Below are 22,442 nucleotides of genomic sequence, written 5' to 3'. Positions count from 1 at the left end.
GTACTAAAACAGGGATCTCCTGACTATTAACCCAGTGCTCTTTGCAGTATATTCCTTAAACTTTAAGAAGCTTGCTATTTTGCAACTTAGCCTGCTTCACTAGAGGCTTAGGAACTAGTAACCAACTGCATATGCTTTTCAGGTAATTTAAAAATACTGATATAGAATAGACAACATTTTACTTCCTTTACCTCTAAACAATCAAGAAGAAGTCAAGTATCATTGTTCTTTGAAGATAGCAAAGATCAGAGGTAGAAATCAAGTCTAGTTTATTCAATTATATCTACCTCCAATGAATGATTTATCCTAAGGCAATTTTTACTTTTTCATTTCAGCTAAAATCTTTATTTACTGCCACCCTCCATCTGATTTTTGACTTAAATGTTTCTTAAACTTCTTACTTTTGTGTATGCAAGAATAATGAAAAAATGCTTTATTACTAAAGGTAGTATTTATTCAAATGAGTTTTCATAGCTTAATAAAAAATAAATTACAATACAAAAGGGCCCATTAGGATAGATATCCAAGTAGCAAGTAAAATTTTCTCCTGGTATGTTTCAGCCAAGACACAAGGAAGCTACAAGTTTTGCTGGAATCAGGACTAAAGGTAAATTATTTTTAAAAACTTAATTTTGTTTATAAAACACTCTCCAGACCATCTGTCTGAAGAAAATTATCTAATAATGGTGTTTCCAGATAATTTACTTTTTAAAATGAAATGTGGCTTAAAAGTAATAGATACCTAAACCTAAATATCTAGTATAAAAGCAGGGAACTAAACTTCACTCTTGGAGGGCTATTTTGTGAAGAAGACAAATTGTTAAGGATCAAAATCAAGGCTCAGCTGTCTTTACAGTTTGAAGTAGCACATTTGGAAGTCCCAGGATATGCAGTCTCCCTGGACCTATTTCGTTTGTTAGAAGAAACGTATTCACCAGTCTGGTTACTAAAGAAGACATGCCAACAGTCAGATTGTATAGTCCACTCTTGTGCTTAAACTTCCATGTGATGTCTGCACCTTAAAAGCTGCCATGGCTTGGAGTTGAGAGAAAACAGAAAATTGGGCATTTTTTAAAAAGATACTTTTCTTCCCAAAACCCACTTACAAAGTTTGTTTTAAACCAGTGATATACTAGTACGTAAAAGAAATCCCTTTCATCATTACTCTGGATCAACCATAATAAAACCAATTCCCTTTTATCCCAACCTCAAAAAAAAAAATACTCTTTCACTCCAGCAATGTTCCTACTTTTTCAGAGCTGAATATAATACTATATAAAATTTTCATCACCACTTCTGGGTCCTTTTTACAATCTTCTATCCCTAAACTCCCAGAGATGTAATGATCATCTTCCAAATCCCAGTGGTAACTTGCTTAATGATTCTAACCTCAGGATGGGTCTTTGTTCAGTTTGCATATTAGAGTCGCAAGATCACGTAAAACTGAGCTGTAAACAACTGCTCAGAAAATCATTCTTCAAGCCAACAATTTGAAGCTTCAAATTACTTCTGTCAAAACACAGAAACTGTGAGACTTATCTCACCTTCTGATTGAGGACATCAGATGACGGAGAACCTACATATCAGATTTAATATCAAGAATTGCTTCTCATCATCTTCAGAAGGAAACGTTATGGTGTTTTGAAGGAAAAATTCATTTTCATCCTGCTTGATGGCATTGGATTTTGAATTTGAATAAAACCTTCGTAAGGGGAAAATAAGAACATTCTGGCAGTGTTCCTCAAGAAGGGTCCTGCACTGGCTCCTAAGGGACTATTGCAGTGTGTCAGGACAGATGTGAATGAGCAGAGTTGGTTCGAGTGGGTCAGTACTGGAATAGCCGAAGGAAATTTTCCATTAATCCCAGCATGTCTTAGAGCTTCTCGTTCTTGGGAACTCTCAATCACCTGAGATACAAAGCAAAAACTAAAGTACAAAATGTATTTGCTTCTGCCTGCTAGCATAAACCAAAACCATGCAGTACATAGTGAAACAATACAACACAGTACAATGGGAGACATTTTACATTTGATTTCATGCTGTTGTTCTCGTATGTATTTTCTATTCTTGAGAGAAGGAAAATGTTACAAAACTGCTTTCTTCTCTCAGCTTTAAAGACATGGCTATACTGGATCAAGACTCTTGTTACTTCATTTTATTTTCCAGTTAGACTGAACAGTCATTTACTTTCTATTTTATGAACACTTACAGTTTTAATTTGAGGAATACCCCTAATTCTGGTCATTTAAGCTTCCAAATTAAACAAAAATTTTGTTCTGTTTAAATAAGGTGGTTTTTTTTAAATGAATTTTCACTTAGTTTCCTTGACTAAAGTAAGGTACATCTTTATGCACCAGCAATACTATGAGAGTCACCATGAGATGATGTCAGAAGTTTTCCCACAAGTACCCAGTCTTACGATTCTATTTCAACTGCCACATGACCTCTGTTGGTCCACCGTCTTTTCCGGGAGTGCTGGAAGAGGACCACCACAATTACTATTAAGACCATCAGTGCACAGGCAGAGCCAATGGCCAGAGCCAGGAAATAGATCTCAGAGAAACGTGCTGCACAAAAGAAAAAGGACGTATTAAGACTCTGTAGAAGACAATGGAAACTCCCCAAGATATGGAGGACTATATTTTTAACATAATAAATCTCCCTCACTACATGAAAAATGTTCTTATTCCCTTGGGTTAACCTTTCAGGAACAATAGAAAAGAGGCACTGGTTAGATTACTATCAGGGTTTTACTATCAGGATATTACTAACTTCATAAGATAAATATGTAACCTTCTTTTCCCTCAGTTCTCTCTTCCCACATCTTACCTTGGTTTCCTATCATCTGATTGATTTTAGAGGGGACAATTTTAAGACTGGGTATGAAGGGAAGAAATAGCTTCTCTTCACAGACTTCATTGTTTTCTATTCACTTTTATTTTTCATGACTATCTTCTGGTCTTTTCCCCCGTGAAAAAGTGAATTTTATAGTTCTTTTCTCTCCCCATATTTCTCTCAACCTCAACATTCTAATAATAATTTCCCCTAAATCTTTTTGCCTTTTCTATTTCCTGTCCAATTTGAGCCAAAGTATTCATTTTTGCCTCAGGATTTTTCATTCTACCTCTCACCCATTCTATAGAATATGCCCCACCCCACCCCCAGTCTTTATGGCAGCCATCATGGAAGATGGATCCTCTCTCTTCCAAAAATTTTCTACATCCTCATTACACTTTCCTCTGGGTGACCTACCTGTCTGTACAACACTGAGTCGAATCTCCCCTATCACTCCATCAACATCTGGTGGATTCTTCACCTGGCAGGTGAATGTCCCATTATCATTAAACTGTAGTTTCCAGATGATGATGGACACATCATTCCGGTTTACATTTCCGTCCCAGGCCACCCGATTCTTAAAATGTCCAGCAGTTGGTGGATAGGGCTGCTCATGGAAGTAAAACACCTAGAGAGAGTGAATTGCAGAGGAATATTTTCATTGTATACCCCATCCTACCTGGCTGGATGGTAGGAGTTAAAAGAGAATGCCGTGGAGCCCAGTAAGTGCTTCATCTTTTCTGCCAATGCACTGTTCCATAAGAAGCAATTAAATTCTCATTTACCTGTCTTCTATTCTGCTCAGTCTGTCCTCCTAGGAATTTTCACTCCCTCATCTTGGCTCTAAGAGCAATTTCAGAAAGAGCAAGAGGAACTTGCCATAAATTAACCCACCCAGAACTCCCTGGAAAATGATTATCTACTTACAAACTCCTCAGGCCCCCCATCTCGGGGACGGAAGTTCCAGGTTACTGTTAGGGCATTACCCACAGGAGAGAAACTGGAGAAAGTACATTTTAGCCGAGCATCTGTCCCATTAACAGCCTCTACTACTCGGGAGGTATAAACTTCCACAGCTGCTATGTGCCAAACAACTACAAAGATAAGCAAAGGAGAAGAGAAAGATTAAGGAAGAGATGAATTATGGAAAAAACTGCCTACCCACATTAAGCCACCTGAAATGTTCTGCTAATAGTGACAATGCACATTGATATGGTGCTCTACAAAGTGCTTTCCTCCCACCCTTGTAAGTAGATCTTCATGGAATTCTGAAGTGCCCCCAACGTAACAGCCCAGATAGGTCAAGCAACCAAACCGAGTTGTCCGTTTACCCAAACTTGCAGCTAGTCACATTCCCAGAATTCAACACTTCTGTACCCCGTGAGTTTACTGAGTTAAAAAAAAAAGCTGAAGTCACACATTGTTAAGAAGCAGCCTGATATGCTGCATACTCACTTCTCACATAGCAAAAATTTATCAAATTAGAAATATTGGAGAATAAAAACAAGACAGAACATAACTAGCTATAAGAGGGTGTAAATTTTGTGGTATTTAGTTAAGGACATCACATTCGTTTTGCAGTTCACTGAAATTGCCCTCACAAGAGAGGAACCTTGTCGTATATATTCTATATAGGTCCAAACACGCTATAGGAGTTCATTAAGTAAACACTAAAGTATCCTAAAATATATTTGCTCTGAGCTGCTAAACCACTAGGTATTTTGCCCAGAGTTATTTTTGCCATCACAGGATCTAGAACAGGAAGGTATCTTATCTATCATCTAATCTATAGCCCTCATTTTTCACATAAGAAAATCAAAGCCCAGAAAGCTAAAGGAATTTGGCCAAAATCACATAGGAAGCAAATAGTGAAAGTGGAATTTAAATCCATTTCCTCTGACTTCAAATCCACTTCCTTTCTCCTATACCCTACTGCTTCTCAAGTACCTCCCAGGAATATGTATACCCAAATGACTGTGTTCACGTTCAAAACCAGGTAGTTTCAAAACCACACTTCTTCATGTGTCTATAACTTTTCTAGTGCTGTAGATTTAGTCCCAGACAAAACCAGAGACATATTTACCAGCAATACACTAAGCCAAATCCTGCCTGGAGCTGCAGCATTATTTTCGAGAAGAAAATAATGTGTAACTTGAGATCAGAAAGCACTCACTGTATCTGAATCACTGGCAACCTGAACACACCTAAACCTGTTTGTCCAAAAGCAGTTCCCAAAAATCAACCCACTAATTTGGGTTTCAGTGGAGTCAAATCAAAGAAAACTGTAGTTCAGCCTCACTGACATAAATTTCCAGAGCTTCTTAAACTCACGAACTAACTTCAGCAGGAAGAAGACATAGGAAGAAGACACACAATAAAAGCCCGCGTTCCTTACCTGTGAGTTGTATGCAAAAGAGAAGCACAGCACATGTCGGGTTCTTGCCATACATCAGGGAAACCTAGCCCTCACCCCGATACCAGAAAGGGCAGACCGAGGGAGTCCAGACCCTTCAGAAGTTTTGCCAAGAGTAAGAGAGGAAACGTGTGTCCAAAAAAGTGGATTCTGACTGCAGAGAAAATTCTTTAAGATCCTCTTCACCTCTGGGAATCTAAGCTTTGGTGCCTCTGACTCATACTAGTTCTGGTCATCCACTCTGCTGGAATGAAAGGTGGGGCCTCCCAAACACTTCCCTCTTTTCCTCCCTCCCTCTCTAAAACTGTTGCCTGCTTAAAGGACCCAAGCTGTGCTGATCCTCTCTTAGCTTTTTGCATAATCTGGCCCCTGGATAGCCTCTGAAATAGAGGTGGAGTCAAGTAAAGGGAAATATGTCCCAGCCTTTCTTGTGTTTAACCCACACCACACTATTTAAAACAGGTTTGGGGTGTGCCTGGGAAGCAAATGTTGAAATAATTCCTGAACACTACCTTGCAGTTATTCCGCTTCCCAAAGCATAGATAGCATGCGCTGCCCAGGGCAAGGTTAGGAGTTCCTCAGACCCAAAATGCTTCCTGCTTGGACATGAGTTCCAATCCAAATATTGACTGCATGGTTTAAAGTGAAATTGTCATATGGCTCTATTTGCCACCTAAACTCACCTAGTGCTAAATATGTATCCTTGGTTCCAAACACTCCCAACTTTTCCAGCAGATTGTCTCCACCATCAGCCTTACCATCTCTAATTTTTAGATTCTCCCTACTAGCTCATGTGTCCCTCATTCTCACTTGATCCAAGTATCCCTGCTAGCTATCATGTGTCTACCTTTCTCAGCTAAACTTGAGAAATCTGTCTATGCTATATGCCTCACTTCCTATCTTCTCCTTCTCTTCTTAACACTCTGCAATCTGGCTTCCAGCCTCATTGTTCAACCGGAACTACTCCCTCCAAAGTTACAGAGGATCTGTAACATTAGATGTGCCAGATCTAATGGTCTTTTCTCAGTCCTCTTCCTCCTTAACTCGCTCTCATCAGCCTTTCACATGGTCAGTCACCCTCTCCTCTTTTAGATTTCCATAACATTGCTCTCTTCCAGTGTTCCTATATCTGTCTCACTGCTCCACAGTTTCCTTTGCTAGATTTTCAGGTAACACTAACTGTGGTTGTCCCCAAGACTTGGTCCTCAGCCCTCTTCTCTTTTCCAACTATACTACCTCATTTGGTAATCTTATCGGCTCCCAAGGACTCAAATTAGCATCTCAATGCAGATGATTTCTAGATCTGTATCTCCAGATTTATTCTCTTTCCTCATTTCTCCTTGCACATCACCAACTACCCCTTGGACAAATTAGATTCACAAGAAAAGATCTCAATTTTCAATGGTTATAGAATCACATAGGGTCACAAAATTAGAAAGAACCTAATGAATCATTACTCAAAGTATATCTATTATATTCCCAACAAGTGACTACCTCCTCCTGATCCCCAGAAAGCACATTCCATTTTTGGACAACTCTACTGGATAGGAAGTCCTTCCACAGTCTTATACTTTGATTCTTAAAATATTTAACAAGTCAAGTATTTGGAGACAGTTATCATGTACCCCTTAAGTCTTCTTTTCTCCAGACTAACATCTGAGTTTCCTTCAATGATCTTCTTACATATGATTTCTAGTCCTTTTTCATAAGATGTGATCAACCAATAAATAAGCATTTATTAACTACCTATTGTCTGCCAAGGAATAGCAAGCATTTGGTATACAAAAATAAAAGCGAAACAGTGCCTGCTCTCAGGGAGCCTGCGTTCCCATGAAGGAAACAACATGTACCTATATAAGTATATATAAAACATATGCAAAATGAATCAAGGTAGCTGTGGGAGGGAGGGGCACTGGCAGTAAGTGGAGATCAAGAAAGAGTTCACGTGAAGGCTGCTTGAGCTGAGTTAGAGAGGGTATTGGAAGTTCCCTAGTCCAACCCACTCATTTTACAGATGAGAAAACTGAGATCCAGAGAGGGTAAGTGACTTGCCTAATGTCATAAAGTAAGTGCCAAGACCACATTTCCTGATTCTAGATGTGGCACTTTTCCCATTATATAGCCTAAGGCCACATTAGCTTTAACTGCCTTCTTTTGAGATTGCTGTCCATTAAAAGCCCTAATTCTCACTTGAACTATTTTCTAGCCAAGTTTTCCTCACCTCTATCTGAAGCATAAAAGCAGAATGTTTCCTGTTCATTTAGTTTTATACTCTCAAATAAATAAATACCACAATCTTAAGGAAGAGCTTAATAATAAATAACATTTTAGCCATCTGGGTATCATCTTCCCTTTTCTAGGACCCTAAGATGGTTACAGATGTAAACAGGATTTTAACTAGGAATACTGGCATTTGGGGGATTTCAACTGGGATTGGAATGAGGGTGAAGGAAGGAAGAATAGTATAGTACCACCATGAGTATATTGCACTAGAAAAGTAGGCGACCTGAACCCCACAGATTCCAGACAATAGCCCCTTGGGCGTTGGGATGGGAAAATGGACCTGGGAGTGGGGCACAAGTGAGCAGCTGTGTAATATGGTGCAGATCAACGGAGGGCCTCAAGGAGAAGTCTAGTATCATTGTGGGGAGTCCTTTTACCCTGTGCCCATGTTGGTCCTCCGGTACAAAGCCTTCTATTCTGTGCCAGTTACAACTATAGTTGAAAAAGCTTCACAAAAGGAGTTTTGAGGATGGGAATAAGAAAAAGTGCATATGGATTTAGAAGGGAATGAGTCAACATTCAGGTCACCAGACCAATGAGATGCACCTGGACATTTTCTTCAATCCCCATGATTTCTCAAACCTCTTCAAAACAGGAACCATGCACCAATAATAAAAACAACTTTAGCTATTTCCATAGTCTAGTACACCAAGAATCCAGAAGAAGGTTAAAAAAAAACCCAGAAACTAATACTTAATGACCTTGAACTTACTCAGCACTCTTCCCCAGCCTCCTACACTACCTGCAGTAAGGCCACACAAGCAAATCTAGGGACATGACAGTGGCCACAGCCCTTCAGGAGCAAAAGCCTGCCAGAATCTATAACCCAGTGTTGCAATAATTTGGCTAGCAGCTGCTGTGGGGGTTAAAAAAAAAACAACACAAGCCCAACAACAAGAATGCTGCAAGCCCAGATTCTTTTGATCTGCTTTACTAAGGAAAGCAACGTTAAGGGGTTAACAATCTTACTTTAATCCAACATACAAATATCATTCACCTAGTTCAGAGGGAAAAGCCAGCACCCTGAACTTCAGAGCAAACACAAACAAATTACAAACACAAATCAACAGACAGATTTCTGTCTGACAAAATCACAATATACAGTTACCAGAGAAGCATCAACATCAAAGCCAGGGAGCTAATAACAATGGCTAGCCTAGAGTCACACACCACTTCTGCTGCAGCTCAGAGCTCCAAAAGAGAAAGCCAACCTCTGTGTTTATATATCTTGTTCAGGATCAAAGGTAAGTCACACATGCAACTCACCCACGTGACCTAAAATCGTTGCAAAAATGCCACTTAAACCCATGTGGTCTAAAAGCCTCTGATGCCACAAACATGTCACTCAAACCCATGTAAACTAGGCATTCCCTTGAGTCAAGGAGGTCATCAAGGACTCCTAATTTAATCGAGGAAACAAAGGCCAAACTCTTCAAGGGCACTTGGTTGAATAAGTGCTAAGAGCCCATCTTGATTCCCAATACACCCAGAAGCACCAATGCTAAAAAGCTCTAAACTGCCCATACCTTTGAACTGCTGGTGCCAGGGAAAGTAGGCTCTGAACAACTGTGCTTGGTCAAAGAACTAAGGAACAGAAGAAGTGACACAGGTCACAGGGACAGAACACTGTGTGAGTAGAACTGTGGAGCACTCCACCAAACCTGAAGGAAGGACACAGCATCCAGCTGGGATCAGTTGTGACCACCTAAAAGTCAGCTGGGCAGAGACCAAGGCCAGTGAAGTATGTGTGAATTGCCTTCTCTTCATCTATAAAATAGAGACACTAATGCTTGGATTGTGGGCAACTAGGTAGCACAGTGGAGAGTGCCAGACCCAGGGTCAGGAAAGCTCCTTTTCCTGAGTTCAAATCTGGCCTCAAATACTTTCTAGCTGTGTGATCCTGGGCAAGTCACTTAACCCTGTTTGCCTCAGTTTCCTCATCTGTAAAATAAGCTAAAGAAGGTAATGGCAAACCATTCCAAAATCTTTGCCAAGAAAACTTCAAATGGAGTCACAAAGAGTCAGACACAACTGAAACAAATGAACAACAACAAAGAATATATATCTTTTCTCTGTATCACATAGAACTTTTACAAAAATTGGTCATGTCATAGGGCACAGAGATATTACAAACAAATATAAAGGGGCAGAAATAACCAATACATCCTTTATAGACCATAATGCAATAAGAATGGAAATTGGTTCTGGAACCACAACCACAAGATACAGACCCAAATGGAGACTTAACAATGAAATCTTAAGTAATGAGTGGGCTAAAAAAACAAATCATAGAAACAATAACTATGTAAAAGAAAATTATAATGATGAAACAACATATCTAAATTTCTGATGTGCACCTAAAGAAGTCCTCAGGGAAAAATTATATCCTTACAATCATACATTTTAAAAAGAAAGAAGATTGATAAACTGAATGTGCACTTTTAAAAATTAGAGAATCAACAAACGTAAAGCACAAAAAAGAAGATACTGAAAATTAGAGGGGAAATAGACAAAATAGAAACAAAAGAAACATGGAAATAAGTAAAACTAAGCTTTTTTAAAAAAATAATAAAATTGATAAATTCTTAACCAATCTAATTAAAAAGAAGAGAGCAAAAAATCAAATTAAGAAAATAGCATATGAGCAAGGTAAAATCACAGCAAAACAGAGAAATAAAAATAATAACCTGAACATATTATGTACAATTATATGCTAAAAAACTGAGAACTCAAAAGAAATAAAATACCTTCAAATTATAAAATACCCAAACTATCAGAAGACCAGGAAGAGATCTTAAATAACCCAGTCTCAGAAAAGGAAATTGATCTAACTGTAAAGGAACTATCAAAGAAAAAAAAACTACCTGGATCTGACAGAATTTTAAAGAATTGTTATTACCCATACTGGCAAATTATTCTCAAAAGTTGAGAATGCATGAACCCTGCCAGAATCCTTTTATGAAACAAACATAGTCCTAATACCCAAACCAGGGAAAGATAAAATATAGAAAGAAAACTATAAGCCAATATCATTAATGAACATTGACTCAAAAATTTTAAACCAAATCCTATCAAACAGATTACAGCAATTGATCAAGTGGGATTTATACCAGGGATGCAAGGATAGTTCAACATTAGGAATACAATCAACATAATTATATTAAAATCCCAAACATCGCAAACCACATGAGCATTTCAATAAATGCAGAAAAAGCCTTTGACAAAGTACAATGCTGTTATCTTAAAAACCCTATAAAAGTATAAGGAAAGAGAAACTTTTTTTAAAGTATCATAAAAAGCATCTATCTAAAACTCAAAGCAAGTATCAGATGCAATGAGATACACTAGAACTTTTCCAGTAAACGCAGAAGTAAAGGAAGGGTGCTCATTCTCCCCACAATTATTTGATATGATATGAGAAATGTTAGCAATATCAGTAAAACAAGAGAAAGGAATTAAAGGAATAGGTGAAGGGGAAATAAAACTATCCCTGTTGCTGATGATATGACAGTTTACTTGTAAGTCCCCAGTGAATCAGCAAGAATACTCATTAAGACAATAGCTTTAGCAAAATTTCAGGTTATAAAATATATCCTCAAAAATCAATAGCATCTCTATATTATAATAATAGTAACAAATCCCAAGAAGCAATAATAAAAAGGAAAATCCAAATAATTGCAAAACACATAAAATATCTGGGGATTAGCACATAAAAGACTTAAATAGATTTGATTAAAAGGCACTCCTTAAAATTTTTTTAAAAGCCATCTAAATAGTTGGTGGAATATTCAGTGCTCATGACAGGACCATATGAATATAATAAAAATCACAATATCACCAAAATTAATTTACATTTTTAAGGCTATTACAATCAAATTAACAAGAGGATGCTATAAAATAATAACAAAATTCATTTGGAAAAACAAAAAATTCTAGAATATCAAGGGGAATGATGAAAAGAAATAAGGACAAAGGAGGAATAGCCTTCAGACCCCAAACGATATCATAAAGCAGCAGTCATCAAAACCATATGGTATTGGTTAAAAAAATAGATTAATAGAACAGACTCTAGAGATTCAAGAGAGATTCAGAAACAATAGAACTCAATAGCCCAGTGTTTGAAAAAGTGGAAAACACGAATTACTTGGGAAAGCTGGAAAGCAGTCTGGGAGAAATTAGTCTTAGACCTTACACCACATTCCACAATACATTCTAAATGGATATATGACCATATATATCATACTACTAAAAAAGAAAGAAATATAGATTGTATATCTGTCACAGCTATGGGTAAGAGATGTATTCTTATCCAAATAAGAGATAGAAACAATTGAAAAAATAAAATTACTTTGATTACTTGAAACTTAAAAGCTTCTGCACAGACAATATTAATGCATCTAGTATAAGAATGGAAGTAGTTAAATAGGAAAAAAAACTTTGTATCAGATTTCTCTGATAAGGGTTTAGTATCCAAGTTATATGAACTGTGTCTGTGTGTGTGTGTGTCTGTGTGTGTGTGTGTACACACATATGACTAACAGCTATTCCTCAATAGATAATAGACAAAGTATATGAACAAACAGCTCTCAAAAGAACTGCAAAATATTTGCAACCACATGAAAAAATTGCTCCAAATCACTATTAGGAGAAACTCAAAACAACCCTGAGGTTTCACCTTATACACTGCAAATTGGCAAAAATGACAAAAAATGGCAACAATCAATGTGGTGAAATAGGCACACTAATAGATTGCTGGTGAAGCTGTAAAATGGTACAACTATTTTGGAAAGCAATTTGGAATTATGCAAATAAAGTTACTAAAATGTCCATACCCTTTGACCCAGAGATTCTATTACTGAATTTATACCCCAAGGAAGCCATTGATGAGGAAAAAGTCCCCATATACTCCAAAATATTTATATCTACAATTTTTTATGATAGCTAAGGATTGGAAACAAAATAGACATTCATTGAGGAATGACTAAAGAAATTATGGTACATAAATGTAATGAATACTACTGAACTATAAAAAATGATGCATATAATGAATACAGAAAAGCATGGAAAGATTTACATGAACTGATACAGAATGAAGTTAGCAGATCCAAGAAAACAATATACACAGTGACTACAACAATGTCAATGGAAAGAATGACACCAATAAATCAAAAGTAAATGTAACAAAATTATAAAGATCAAAGGGGATTCAAATGTAGAGATGTGAGAAGGCACCCCTCAACCCATTCTTTGGTGGAGTTAGTGATGGAGTGCTTGTACTTGGACCCTAATTCTAACATCACATTTCTCCTTAGCCTCTGCTTGAGTGCCTGTGCCTGGACCCCAGTTCTAAAATCACATCTCTCCCTAGCTTCAGAGCATTGGCCCTAGCAGTCCCTCTCCAGTTCAAGGGCAGCATGCCTTAGCAAAACACTTATCTCTCCTCCTGACACTGCAGCCAGCTGCACATATAGAATTTATTGGTCTGATTCCTTGTGTATAATTGGCCATGCACTGGGACATAACAATATTTACTACTTACTGACCTTCCTGATATATATCCTAGACATAGTCAAATGTGTGCTCCCTTACATTCATCTTGTCTAACAAGACATTTGATGGAAGCAACCTGGACATCTTCAGGCAGCCGTGACCGATAGTTGACTTAGTGATGTTTCATGGTCAAAATCACACCCCCAGGTAGCCCCTCCTTGGGCTATTTCCCAGTGAACCCTGGGTAAGATACCTGCACAGTAGATACAAAAAGTGCATGTTCCTTTAAGAACTGACCACCCCTTAACCACTCCCTAATCCCACCCCAAAACACCTAATTGACAGGTTTCACCCCCAAATCTCTTATAAAAACTTTCCTGCACCTGTGTAAGGTTACAGGTTCCCTAAGAACTCTTGCCCACTGTAAAGCATAATAAATCTTTGCCACCTTGACTTAAAGAATGTTTGATATCATGAATTCATTCCAGATGACTCCCACCCTCTCCAGTACTCAGGAGACCTTAAGAAATTAGAGTCTGTAAAGGTGCTCCACCCTCAGGATCCCTTCCTAAATGGTAAGGATGGGTAAAACCAACTTGATTCTTGAATCCCTGGGTTTTTCCCCCTCAACATTTCAAGGTCCACAAGTATTATTTATGGTACATATTCTTGGACTTTCTCAACGTAGCAGAGTTATGCTGATTTTTTTTCCTCTGTAAACCCCACCCCCACCCCCACCCACTGTGTGTCATATGGGATGGCCTTCAAGGAGAAAGAGAGAGAGGAATACATGGGATACTATGGCGATATAAGAAACAAAAAACATCATAGTTTTTTTTTTTTTAAGAAGGCAATGAGTCTGAATCATTGTAATAAGTAAATGAGCCAGCATAATAAAAACAACAATGGGAGGGAGACTAAAGAGATCACTGAGCTGCTAAGAGATAAGTTTATTCTACCTCTTATCAAAAACACAGTCTCCAAAACCTGAGATTATCAACTCTCCTGGTGACTAACAAACTAGAAACTCTGTAGTGATTTATAATGTCTCCTATCTGACCAGTGAAACAGACAATTATTCCAGGGGACTGAGAAAGGAGCAAGTCAATAAGAATTTGAAACAGATGAAAGAAAAAAAATGGGAAATGATCCCAGAAGAGACATAGAGAAACTATAGGGAAGAAGGAAAGATAGAAAAGGAGCTAAACAAGGAAAGACGGGGAAAGGAACAATGAAAACCTAGAACAGATATTTCAAAGGAATATTTTTTTAAAAGTTCATTTTTTTTAAACTCACATGAAAATCCTCATTTTCCCAAGTATAACTTTTTTTTTTTTTGCCTGAGTGTGGGTATTTCTGGGGAAGGTTGCTTTCCCCCTTTCCACAAAGGTTGTTTTTAAATCCTAGGTCAGAAACCATTCTTTGTGGGATGATCTTGATAAAGGTGATTTGAAGATAAGATAACCTTTTTAGTATGTAGGTCAGGAGAATTTAGTCTCAGAGGGTTAGAAAGAGTGGGGCTTAGGAAATGGTATCTTCTTGACTTTCTAAATCTCACTAAAATGTAGTTTTAGAGAAAAGAGTAGTAGAGCCAGGAGTTTTGATTTCTTTTGTGAGTTGAAAATTTTGATGAAAGAGGTAGAGTTATCAAAGAACTCAGGGAAGCTGGAATGAAAACCAGCAGGGGGGAAACCAGGCAAGAAAAAGAGAACAGACTGCCTATTGTCAGAAAACTGAGTCCAAGATCCTCTCCCCAGGTAGCCTAATGTCCTATGGGCCCCCTGCCAGCCCTTTTCCATTCCTCAGCAGAGTTCATGCTCCTGGAACCACACCCAACAAGATCCAGTTCCTCCCAGTTCACAAGAATGGCCCTGACAGAATCCCAGTTCTCCTCTCTGAGGCCTGGCAGGAAGCTGCCAACCTGCAGAGTTTAGTGAAAGAAATGAAATCTGAAGTACAGTGGCACAGTGGGGATCCAAAACTTATTGACAATGACTCAATTCAATTTAGCAGTTTTTTTATTAAGAATCTGCTTTGTGCAAGGGACTGTTCAGGGACCGGGAACGTAAGAATAAATGTGACACAAATTCTGCTCCAGTGGAATTTATAATCTGAAGCTGGGACAACATATACAGATAGCTGTGATTCAAAGGAAATAGTAATATGTATAAATGAAAGGTCAAAGTAATGTGCTGTGAGGCATTTGAGAAGAGACAATCAATTTAAAAGCATTTATTGAGCGCCTGTAATGTGCCAGGTACTGTGCCAAGTACCAAGAATATAAAGAAAAGAAAAAAAAAATCCCTGTTCTCAACCTCACAATCTAATGAACTCTATACAAGATATACAACTACACAGAAACTAGATATATACAGAAGATACTGGAGATCATCAAAAGAAGGAAGGTACTAGCATTAAGCGGAGTCAGGAAAAGCTTCATAGAGAAGGTGAGCCTTTAACTGGGATGTGTAGGAAGCCAGGGAGTCCAAGAGACAGAGAGGAGGAGGGAAAGAATTCCAGGCATGAGCAGCAACAGCCAGTGAAAATACCCAGAATAGTAAGATGGAGTATCTTATTTGAGGAACAGCAAGAAGACCAATGTCACTGCCCTGAAGAGCATTAGGTGTAAGAAAACTGTAATATAGGAGGGGGCCAAGTTATGAAGGACTAACACCAAAAAGAGGATTTGTATTTGATCCCGAAGTTCAGAGGGAGCCATTGGAGTTGGTTGAGTAGAGGGGTGGCGTGGTCAGTCCTGTACTTTAGAAAGATTACTTAGGCACCCAAGTAGAGGATATACTGGCATAGAGAGAGCTTTGTGGCAGGCAGACCAACCAGCAAGCTATTGCAACAGTCCAGGCATGAGGTAATGAGGGCCTGCACAGGGAGTAGGAATGTCAGAGGAAAGAAGGAACTGTATACAAAAGATGTTATGAAAGTAAAATCAATGGGAATTGACGTTTGAGACAAAGTGAGAGTCGAGGATGACACCTTGTTGCAACAATTCGTCTAGCAGCTGTTGTGGGGGTGAAAGACCAACACAAGCTCAACTACAAGAATGCTGCCAGCACAAATTCTTTTATCTGCTTTACTAAGGAAAGTAACATTAAGGGCTTAACAATCTTACTTTAATCCAACATATACATATATCATTCACTTAGTTCAGGGGAAAAAGCCAGCACTCTGAACTTCAGAGCAAATACAAACAAATTACAAACATACATTATAAACAGACCAAATACAATTCATAGTCACCAAGAAACCAGCATCTGGGTTGACGAGCCAGGGAGCTCATAAAAATAGCAGGCCCAGAGTCACACACTACTCCTCCTGTGGCTCAGAGCCCCAAGCAAATAGCTCCATTCTCTCTTTTTATACAGTCTTTGGACCTCGTCATCTGAGGGACAAGAACTTAGGCTCCTACTATTGGCTCTGGTCTTAGCAACTCCCCTTAGGACCCTGAGGGCTTCAGGCCCACATAGGCTTAGCACCTAGTAGATAGGGGTTTGGGCCTGGGGCTTTGTACCTAGTAAGGCTCAATCAAAGACACTTAATTAATTTGTCATTCTAAAACAGTAAAAAAGTCCCAACTTAATTGATATTACACACCTAGATTATGAGTCTGGGATACTGGGGAGGGTGGTGGTCCCCTCAACAGCAGTAGGAAAGTTAGGAAGAGGGGAAAGTTTGGGGGAAAGAGAATGAATTCAGCTTTGGACGTGTTGAGTTTAAGATGTCTATGGGACATAGGCAACTGGAGATGGCAGTCTGGAAGTTAGGAGATAGGATAAGGTAAAATAATATTTGAGAATCACCAATATAGAGTTGATAATTGAATCTGTGTGATCTCATGAGATCACCAAGATCTCCCAAGAGGGAGAAAAGAAAAGGTCCCAGGTCCCTGGAGCACACCCATTGTTAGTGGGTGTGACTGGATGAAGATCCAGCAAGGGAGACTGAGGAATAGACAAATAAGTAGGAGGAAAACCAGTGTAAAGTATGTTTAAAAAAAAAAACCTAGAAAGAAGAGGTCATCAAAGAGGAGAGGGTGATCAACAGTGTCAAAGCCTGTAGAAACATCAAGAAGGATAAGGACTAAGAGAAAGGCCATCAGATTTGACAATTAAGAGATCATTAATAATTTTGGAAAGAGCAATTTCATTTGAATGGTGAGTTTGGAAGTTAGATATAGATATAGATACAGAGTTAAGAACACAGTGAAAAGAAAGAAAGCAGAGGCATTAATTATAGACTCAGACTTCTCACGGAGTTTAGCCACGAAAGGGAGGAGAGATATGGAGTGATAGCTAACCAGGATTCAAATAAGGGTTTTTTGAGGATAGGGGAGACATGAGCATGTGTGTAGGTAGTAGGGAAGCAATCAGTAGACAGAGAGTAATTGAAGATAAGGGAAAGAGATGATAGTGAGAGAAATCTGCAGGAGAAGATGGGATGGGATCATTTGTGCATGTAGAGAGGTTTGCATTGGCAAGGAGAAGAGCCACGTATCCACATGAGAAAGGGGAAAGGACCGTAGTCACAGAAGGCATGTGAGTGATGTGAGATGAGAAAGAAGGGAGAAGAAGGAGCCCTCAGCCACACTGGTTCTCAGGTAAATGACCATCTTTCAGGTCTATTAAATCTATTAAGGAGGACTCTGACAAGAATCTTGCCAGCAGTGACTAAGAGAGAGACCCCCCTGTGATTGTCACGGGAAAATCTATTTCCTTTATCTTTATAGAGATGGACAATGGATGCATCCTTAAACTCCTAAGGGATAACCTCCTCATGCCATATAACCCAGAAAATTTCAGTCAGCTTTTATATGAGCAGTGAATCCCCTACCTTGTAAATCTCAGCTGGAATAGAATCAGCATCCGATGCTTTGCCACATGAAAGGAGTCTAATGACCTCCAAAACCTCTTCTTCAGCTGGAAGTTTGTCTAGAGAAGGATTAACTTCAACCTGAGGTAAATGGTCAGTGGCTTCAGCATTGATTGATGATGGTCTATTGAAAACACTATGGAAGTGTTCAGCCCATCTCTCCAGGATCATGTCCTTATTACTAATTAATGTGGTTGCATCAGCACTGAGTAGTTGAGGTGTATATATTTGCGTGTGTGTATGTGTACATATGTATTTGTGTTCATGTTGTCTCCTCCGTTAGATTGTCGGCTCCTTGAGGGCAGAATCTATCTTTTGCCTTTTTTTTGTACTCCCAGCACTTAGCCTGGAACACAGTAGGTGCTTAATAACCGTTTATTGATTGATTGATTGATGATTTCTTGAAATATAGTATCCAGGCCTTTTTTTAATCTTGGTTTTCAGGGAGTTCAATTATTTTTTAAAAATATTACAATATTATTTTTCCTTTAAGTCTCTGCTTTTAGATATGATCATTTTTTCTCCTTCTTTGGAGGAACTCTAGACAATTTTTTTTATACTGGTGATTACCTTCTTTCGCTTGCGATTCTTTGTACTTATTCCTTTTATATATTTTCCGTATATATTTATATGTGTCCTAGTCGTCTCCTGTGTTAGAATGTAAAGCCCTGTGAATATGGATTGTTTCTTTTACCATATTTGTATTCTTATTTCCTAGCCCAGTGCCTGGCACATAGTAGAGGCGTTTGTTGACAAGGTAAATGTTTGTTGATTGATTCCCCATATACATTCCCACTTCTCACTGTTTTCGATGTTTGTTCTGCATGCTTGGGGTGCCTTCACCAGTGTTAGGGTCTTGACCAGCAAGTTGCCCTATCTCAGTACGCAATGATGAGGTGGGAGCAAAGATGGTTATAACTCCAATTTATTGGCAGACATTATCCAGTTTTATAGGGTTTTGCACTACATAAGCAGAAGCAGGTGTTCAAGGGGTAAGGAGATGAGAGCATGGGAAGATCGATATCTGGTGGAAAGAATCTGGATTATTGTAAACTATGTCGCCTGCAAGTGTATGGGAAAACTAGGGCTGTGGTAAGGTGGTTTCCATAGGAGTATGGGAACAGGAGGGGAGTGCTATTCTACAGTGACAGGGAAGGCTGGGAACAGGAGGGGAGTGCTGTTTCTACAGTATCTAAAGAGGCATGGGAAGGCTCGGGCAGGACACAAACTGGTATCAGTACTGTATGAGCTATGTGAGGCACAGGGCAGGATGCCCTTGTAAAGTATCCAAGAAGTTCCCATTAATTAAAGCATGTTTGTGTTAGGCACTGGTTCAAGAGCATTAGGTAGTGGCCAGCTGGGTTCCTCCTACTGGGCTTGTGAGTCCTAGGTGAATGGACTCTGCCTGCATGAGAAAGGATGGCTATCAGAGCAAGAGGGGGGTGCTGTTAGGGGGGCAGCTAGGGACGGAAGTCTTTCCTCCGGGCGCCTACCGTTCCAACTCCTACTAAGCCTGTCTGGTTTTACCCAGGAAACAGCCCAAGCACTAGGGTCCGAGCAGCCCCAGGGTCGGCACTAGCCCCTTGCCATCTATTGAATTTCTGCTCATACTTTAAAACCCAACTCAAATGATGTTTGGAAGCATCATATGCAGTGGAAATTTAGTGGATTTGGAATCAGATCCCTAGGTTCAAATCTTAGCCCTGCCATTTACTACCTCTGTGACCTTGTCCAAGTCCCTTCCCTTTTCTTGGCTTCACTTTCCTTAGATGTAAAAGAAGAATTTGAAAGAGATGGCCTCTAAGATTCCTTCTGGTTCTAAACTTATCCTATGATCCCTTAGTTGGTATTTAACTTTCTTTCCTTGGATCTCAAAGATAGTACTTTCCTTGCATTTAAATGCATTTATCATGCATCATTTTGTGTTGTATTTATGTTATTCTGTCTTGTCTCCTTTTACTGAACTATAGTGTCTATGTATGAATGTATGTCTTGTCTCCCCCTACTACTAGAATATAGACTACAGAGAGTTCTCACTTTATGTAAATGGATCATTCCGCAGACCTCTAACATAAAGCAGTTTTTAAGTGATGTCAATTTACCTACCAGTGTGAGGAAGGGGGAAAAGGAGGCAGGAAGGGGGCCTAGATTTTTTTAGATTGTTAGATTTTTGTGGGGGGGTTTGGGGGGATGCAGCAAGGACGGGAAGCCACAGAGTTCTGAACAGAAAAGGAAAGTACCAAACTGTACAGTGAAGTTAACATAGGTGTTTTTTTGGAATGTTGATTTCTTTCAGATTTTTTATGTGAAGTCAGATTTCCGTAATGCAAATTTATGTAAAGCAAGAACTGTCTGTGTAAGCTTCCTTAGGGTAGGAACCATGTCTAATCTAAATGCTGTCTCTTCTCCAGTTACCTATCATAGTGCTCTTTATATAGCAGATGCTTCATAAATGTTTGCTAAGTTGAACTGAACTATTTAAAGGGAAGATGCCTTTCCTCATCACCCTAATCCAACTTTGGTTTCACTAAAAAATGAGTAAATGAGCACCTCTTTTCATCTGTTTGCCGGTGAAACAATTAAAAGGAGCACTAGGGTGGTCCAGACAAAGCGCTAGTGTTCACAGACAAAAGCTTTATGTGGAAAACTTATGGTTTTCAGGCATATTTGTATCATCCAGAGTTTAGAAATTATACTTTCATTCAATGAGGTAAAAAGTGGTAGACTAGAAAGAAGACTGGCCTCAGGGTAGGAATACATGTGTTAAATCACAGATCACAAATGCTAGAGGGGCTGTGCACTGTTGGTCAAGCTGTAAACTATTTCAACCGTTCTGAAAAGCAATTTGGAACTGTGCCCCAAAAGCTATTAAACTGGTCATACCTTTTGACCCAGGAATACTGTTACTAGATATATTCTCCAAAGAGATCAGATAAAGAGGAAAGGGATGATATGCACGATAGTGTTTATAGAAGCTCTTTTTATGGTGGGAAAGAATTTGAAAATGAAGGGATACCCAACAATGGGGAAATGGCTGAACAAGTTATGGTATATGGATATGATGGAATATTATTGTGCTGTAGGAAATGATGAAGGGGATGGTTTCAGAAAAACCTGGGAAAACTCATATGAACTGATACAGAATGAAGTGAGCAGAACCAGAACAATTTACCCAATAAAAGCAATGTTGTAAAGATAATCTAAAAGGTAAATGAAAAAGGTAAAAAGGAAATCAAAAACATTGAAAGACTTAGTAACTCTGATCAATACAGTGACCCACCACAAGAAAGGACTCATGATGAAACACGCTACCCACCACTAGATAGAGAAATAATGGACTCAGTGCAGATCGAAGCATATTTTCTTTTGTCCTTCTTTCCTTTCTCCTTTTTCTTTTTCTTTTTTTTTCTTTTGTTTTGGACATGGCTAATGCAGGAATTTTTTTTGCATAACTACATGTTCATGATAGGTTTTGGTTTTCTTGCCTTTTTAATGCGGAGGGGAGCCGGAGGGGAGAGGAAGAGAATTCAGAATTGAAAAAAAAATAATTCTCTTCATTAAGTACTTCACAACAGAAAATAAAATAAAATAAATTTACAGGTCACTTACTAATTGTATGACAGTAGGCAAAAATTATCTTCAATGAACTTCAATTTCCTGAGCAATGGGGTTAATAATAACTTCACACTTATAAACTCTAAAGTACAGTATAAATGTAAGATGTTATTATTAACAAACTTCATTCAGTAAATAAGTATTTGTGGAACCCCTACTATGTATAAGGCCCCTTGTTAGATATACAAATATAACAAAGCTCTGGACTCTTTCTTCCAGAACAAGATTAGCTATATTTCTCCCTCAGGATTCTAGGAATACCCCTAAAGGGTCAAGGATGTCTTTCTCTATTGCTTTTGGCTTGAGTCCCCATCCTTCCCTGTTACCTGCCAGTGATTAATGCCCCAATTCCATTTAGGCAGTTAACATCAATTTTTTTACAAAGATATATTTGTGTAAAGATACAGAAGCACAAAACATTTCCCTCTTTCTCCCTTCCAATCCCTGAGAGCACACTCTCCCCTACACCACCTCACTTCCTGGGAAGAGGAAGCTCAGACATAGTGCCATTTCTACCTAGTATTTGTCCCTCCAAATTCACTTCCAAATGTGTTGTGGCTAATGAATGGATGAGTCTACATCTCTCCTATTGCGGGACAGGGCCAGGTAGATTGCTCAGGACTTTACTTCTCGCCATCTGGCTTCTGGCAAATCCAGGCATGTATTCCAGCTCCCAGTTTTCTGATACCTTGCTTTCATGACCTTTTGAAGCTCACAAATCTCCTTAAGCTAAAAACGGGGTGGAGGGAAGGTGGGGGGGGGAAGGGGAAGAAAGACACACCAGAGACAGAAGCAACAGCAGGGCCAAGTGCTCTTAGTTTCATCCAACTCCAGGTGAGAGAGAGGGCTGTCCCCTACCCAGAGGACCACAACAATTCATTCTCCTTTTCCAGTGCCAGAAAGAGCCACAGCCGAAAGACTA

The 22,442-nt window shown here is 38.9% G+C and overlaps 1 protein-coding gene across 2 annotated transcripts; it reads right to left on the bottom strand.

The window, feature by feature from the left end:
• Positions 1-470: 470 nt before the first annotated feature.
• On the bottom strand, positions 471-5,506 carry MPZL2 (myelin protein zero like 2). 2 transcript variants are annotated; one of them, XM_036747147.1, is made up of 5 exons: positions 5,231-5,491; positions 3,763-3,929; positions 3,253-3,463; positions 2,420-2,567; positions 471-1,907 (listed from the first exon to the last, which is right to left on the bottom strand). In XM_036747147.1, the coding sequence occupies exons 1-5, from the start codon at positions 5,283-5,285 to the stop codon at positions 1,904-1,906; spliced, it is 585 nt and encodes a 194-aa protein (XP_036603042.1). In that variant the 5' UTR covers positions 5,286-5,491; the 3' UTR covers positions 471-1,903. The 2 variants fall into 2 exon arrangements, with proteins under 2 accessions (XP_036603042.1, XP_036603041.1); XM_036747146.1 differs by having other exon boundaries at positions 471-2,567; positions 5,231-5,506.
• Positions 5,507-22,442: the final 16,936 nt, after the last annotated feature.

This window comes from Trichosurus vulpecula, chromosome 2 (genome assembly GCF_011100635.1).
Source record: "Trichosurus vulpecula isolate mTriVul1 chromosome 2, mTriVul1.pri, whole genome shotgun sequence".
Taxonomy (NCBI): domain Eukaryota; kingdom Metazoa; phylum Chordata; class Mammalia; order Diprotodontia; family Phalangeridae; genus Trichosurus; species Trichosurus vulpecula.
The sequence above is the reverse complement of the archived record's forward strand: the minus strand, read 5'-3'. Positions and strand labels throughout refer to the sequence as shown.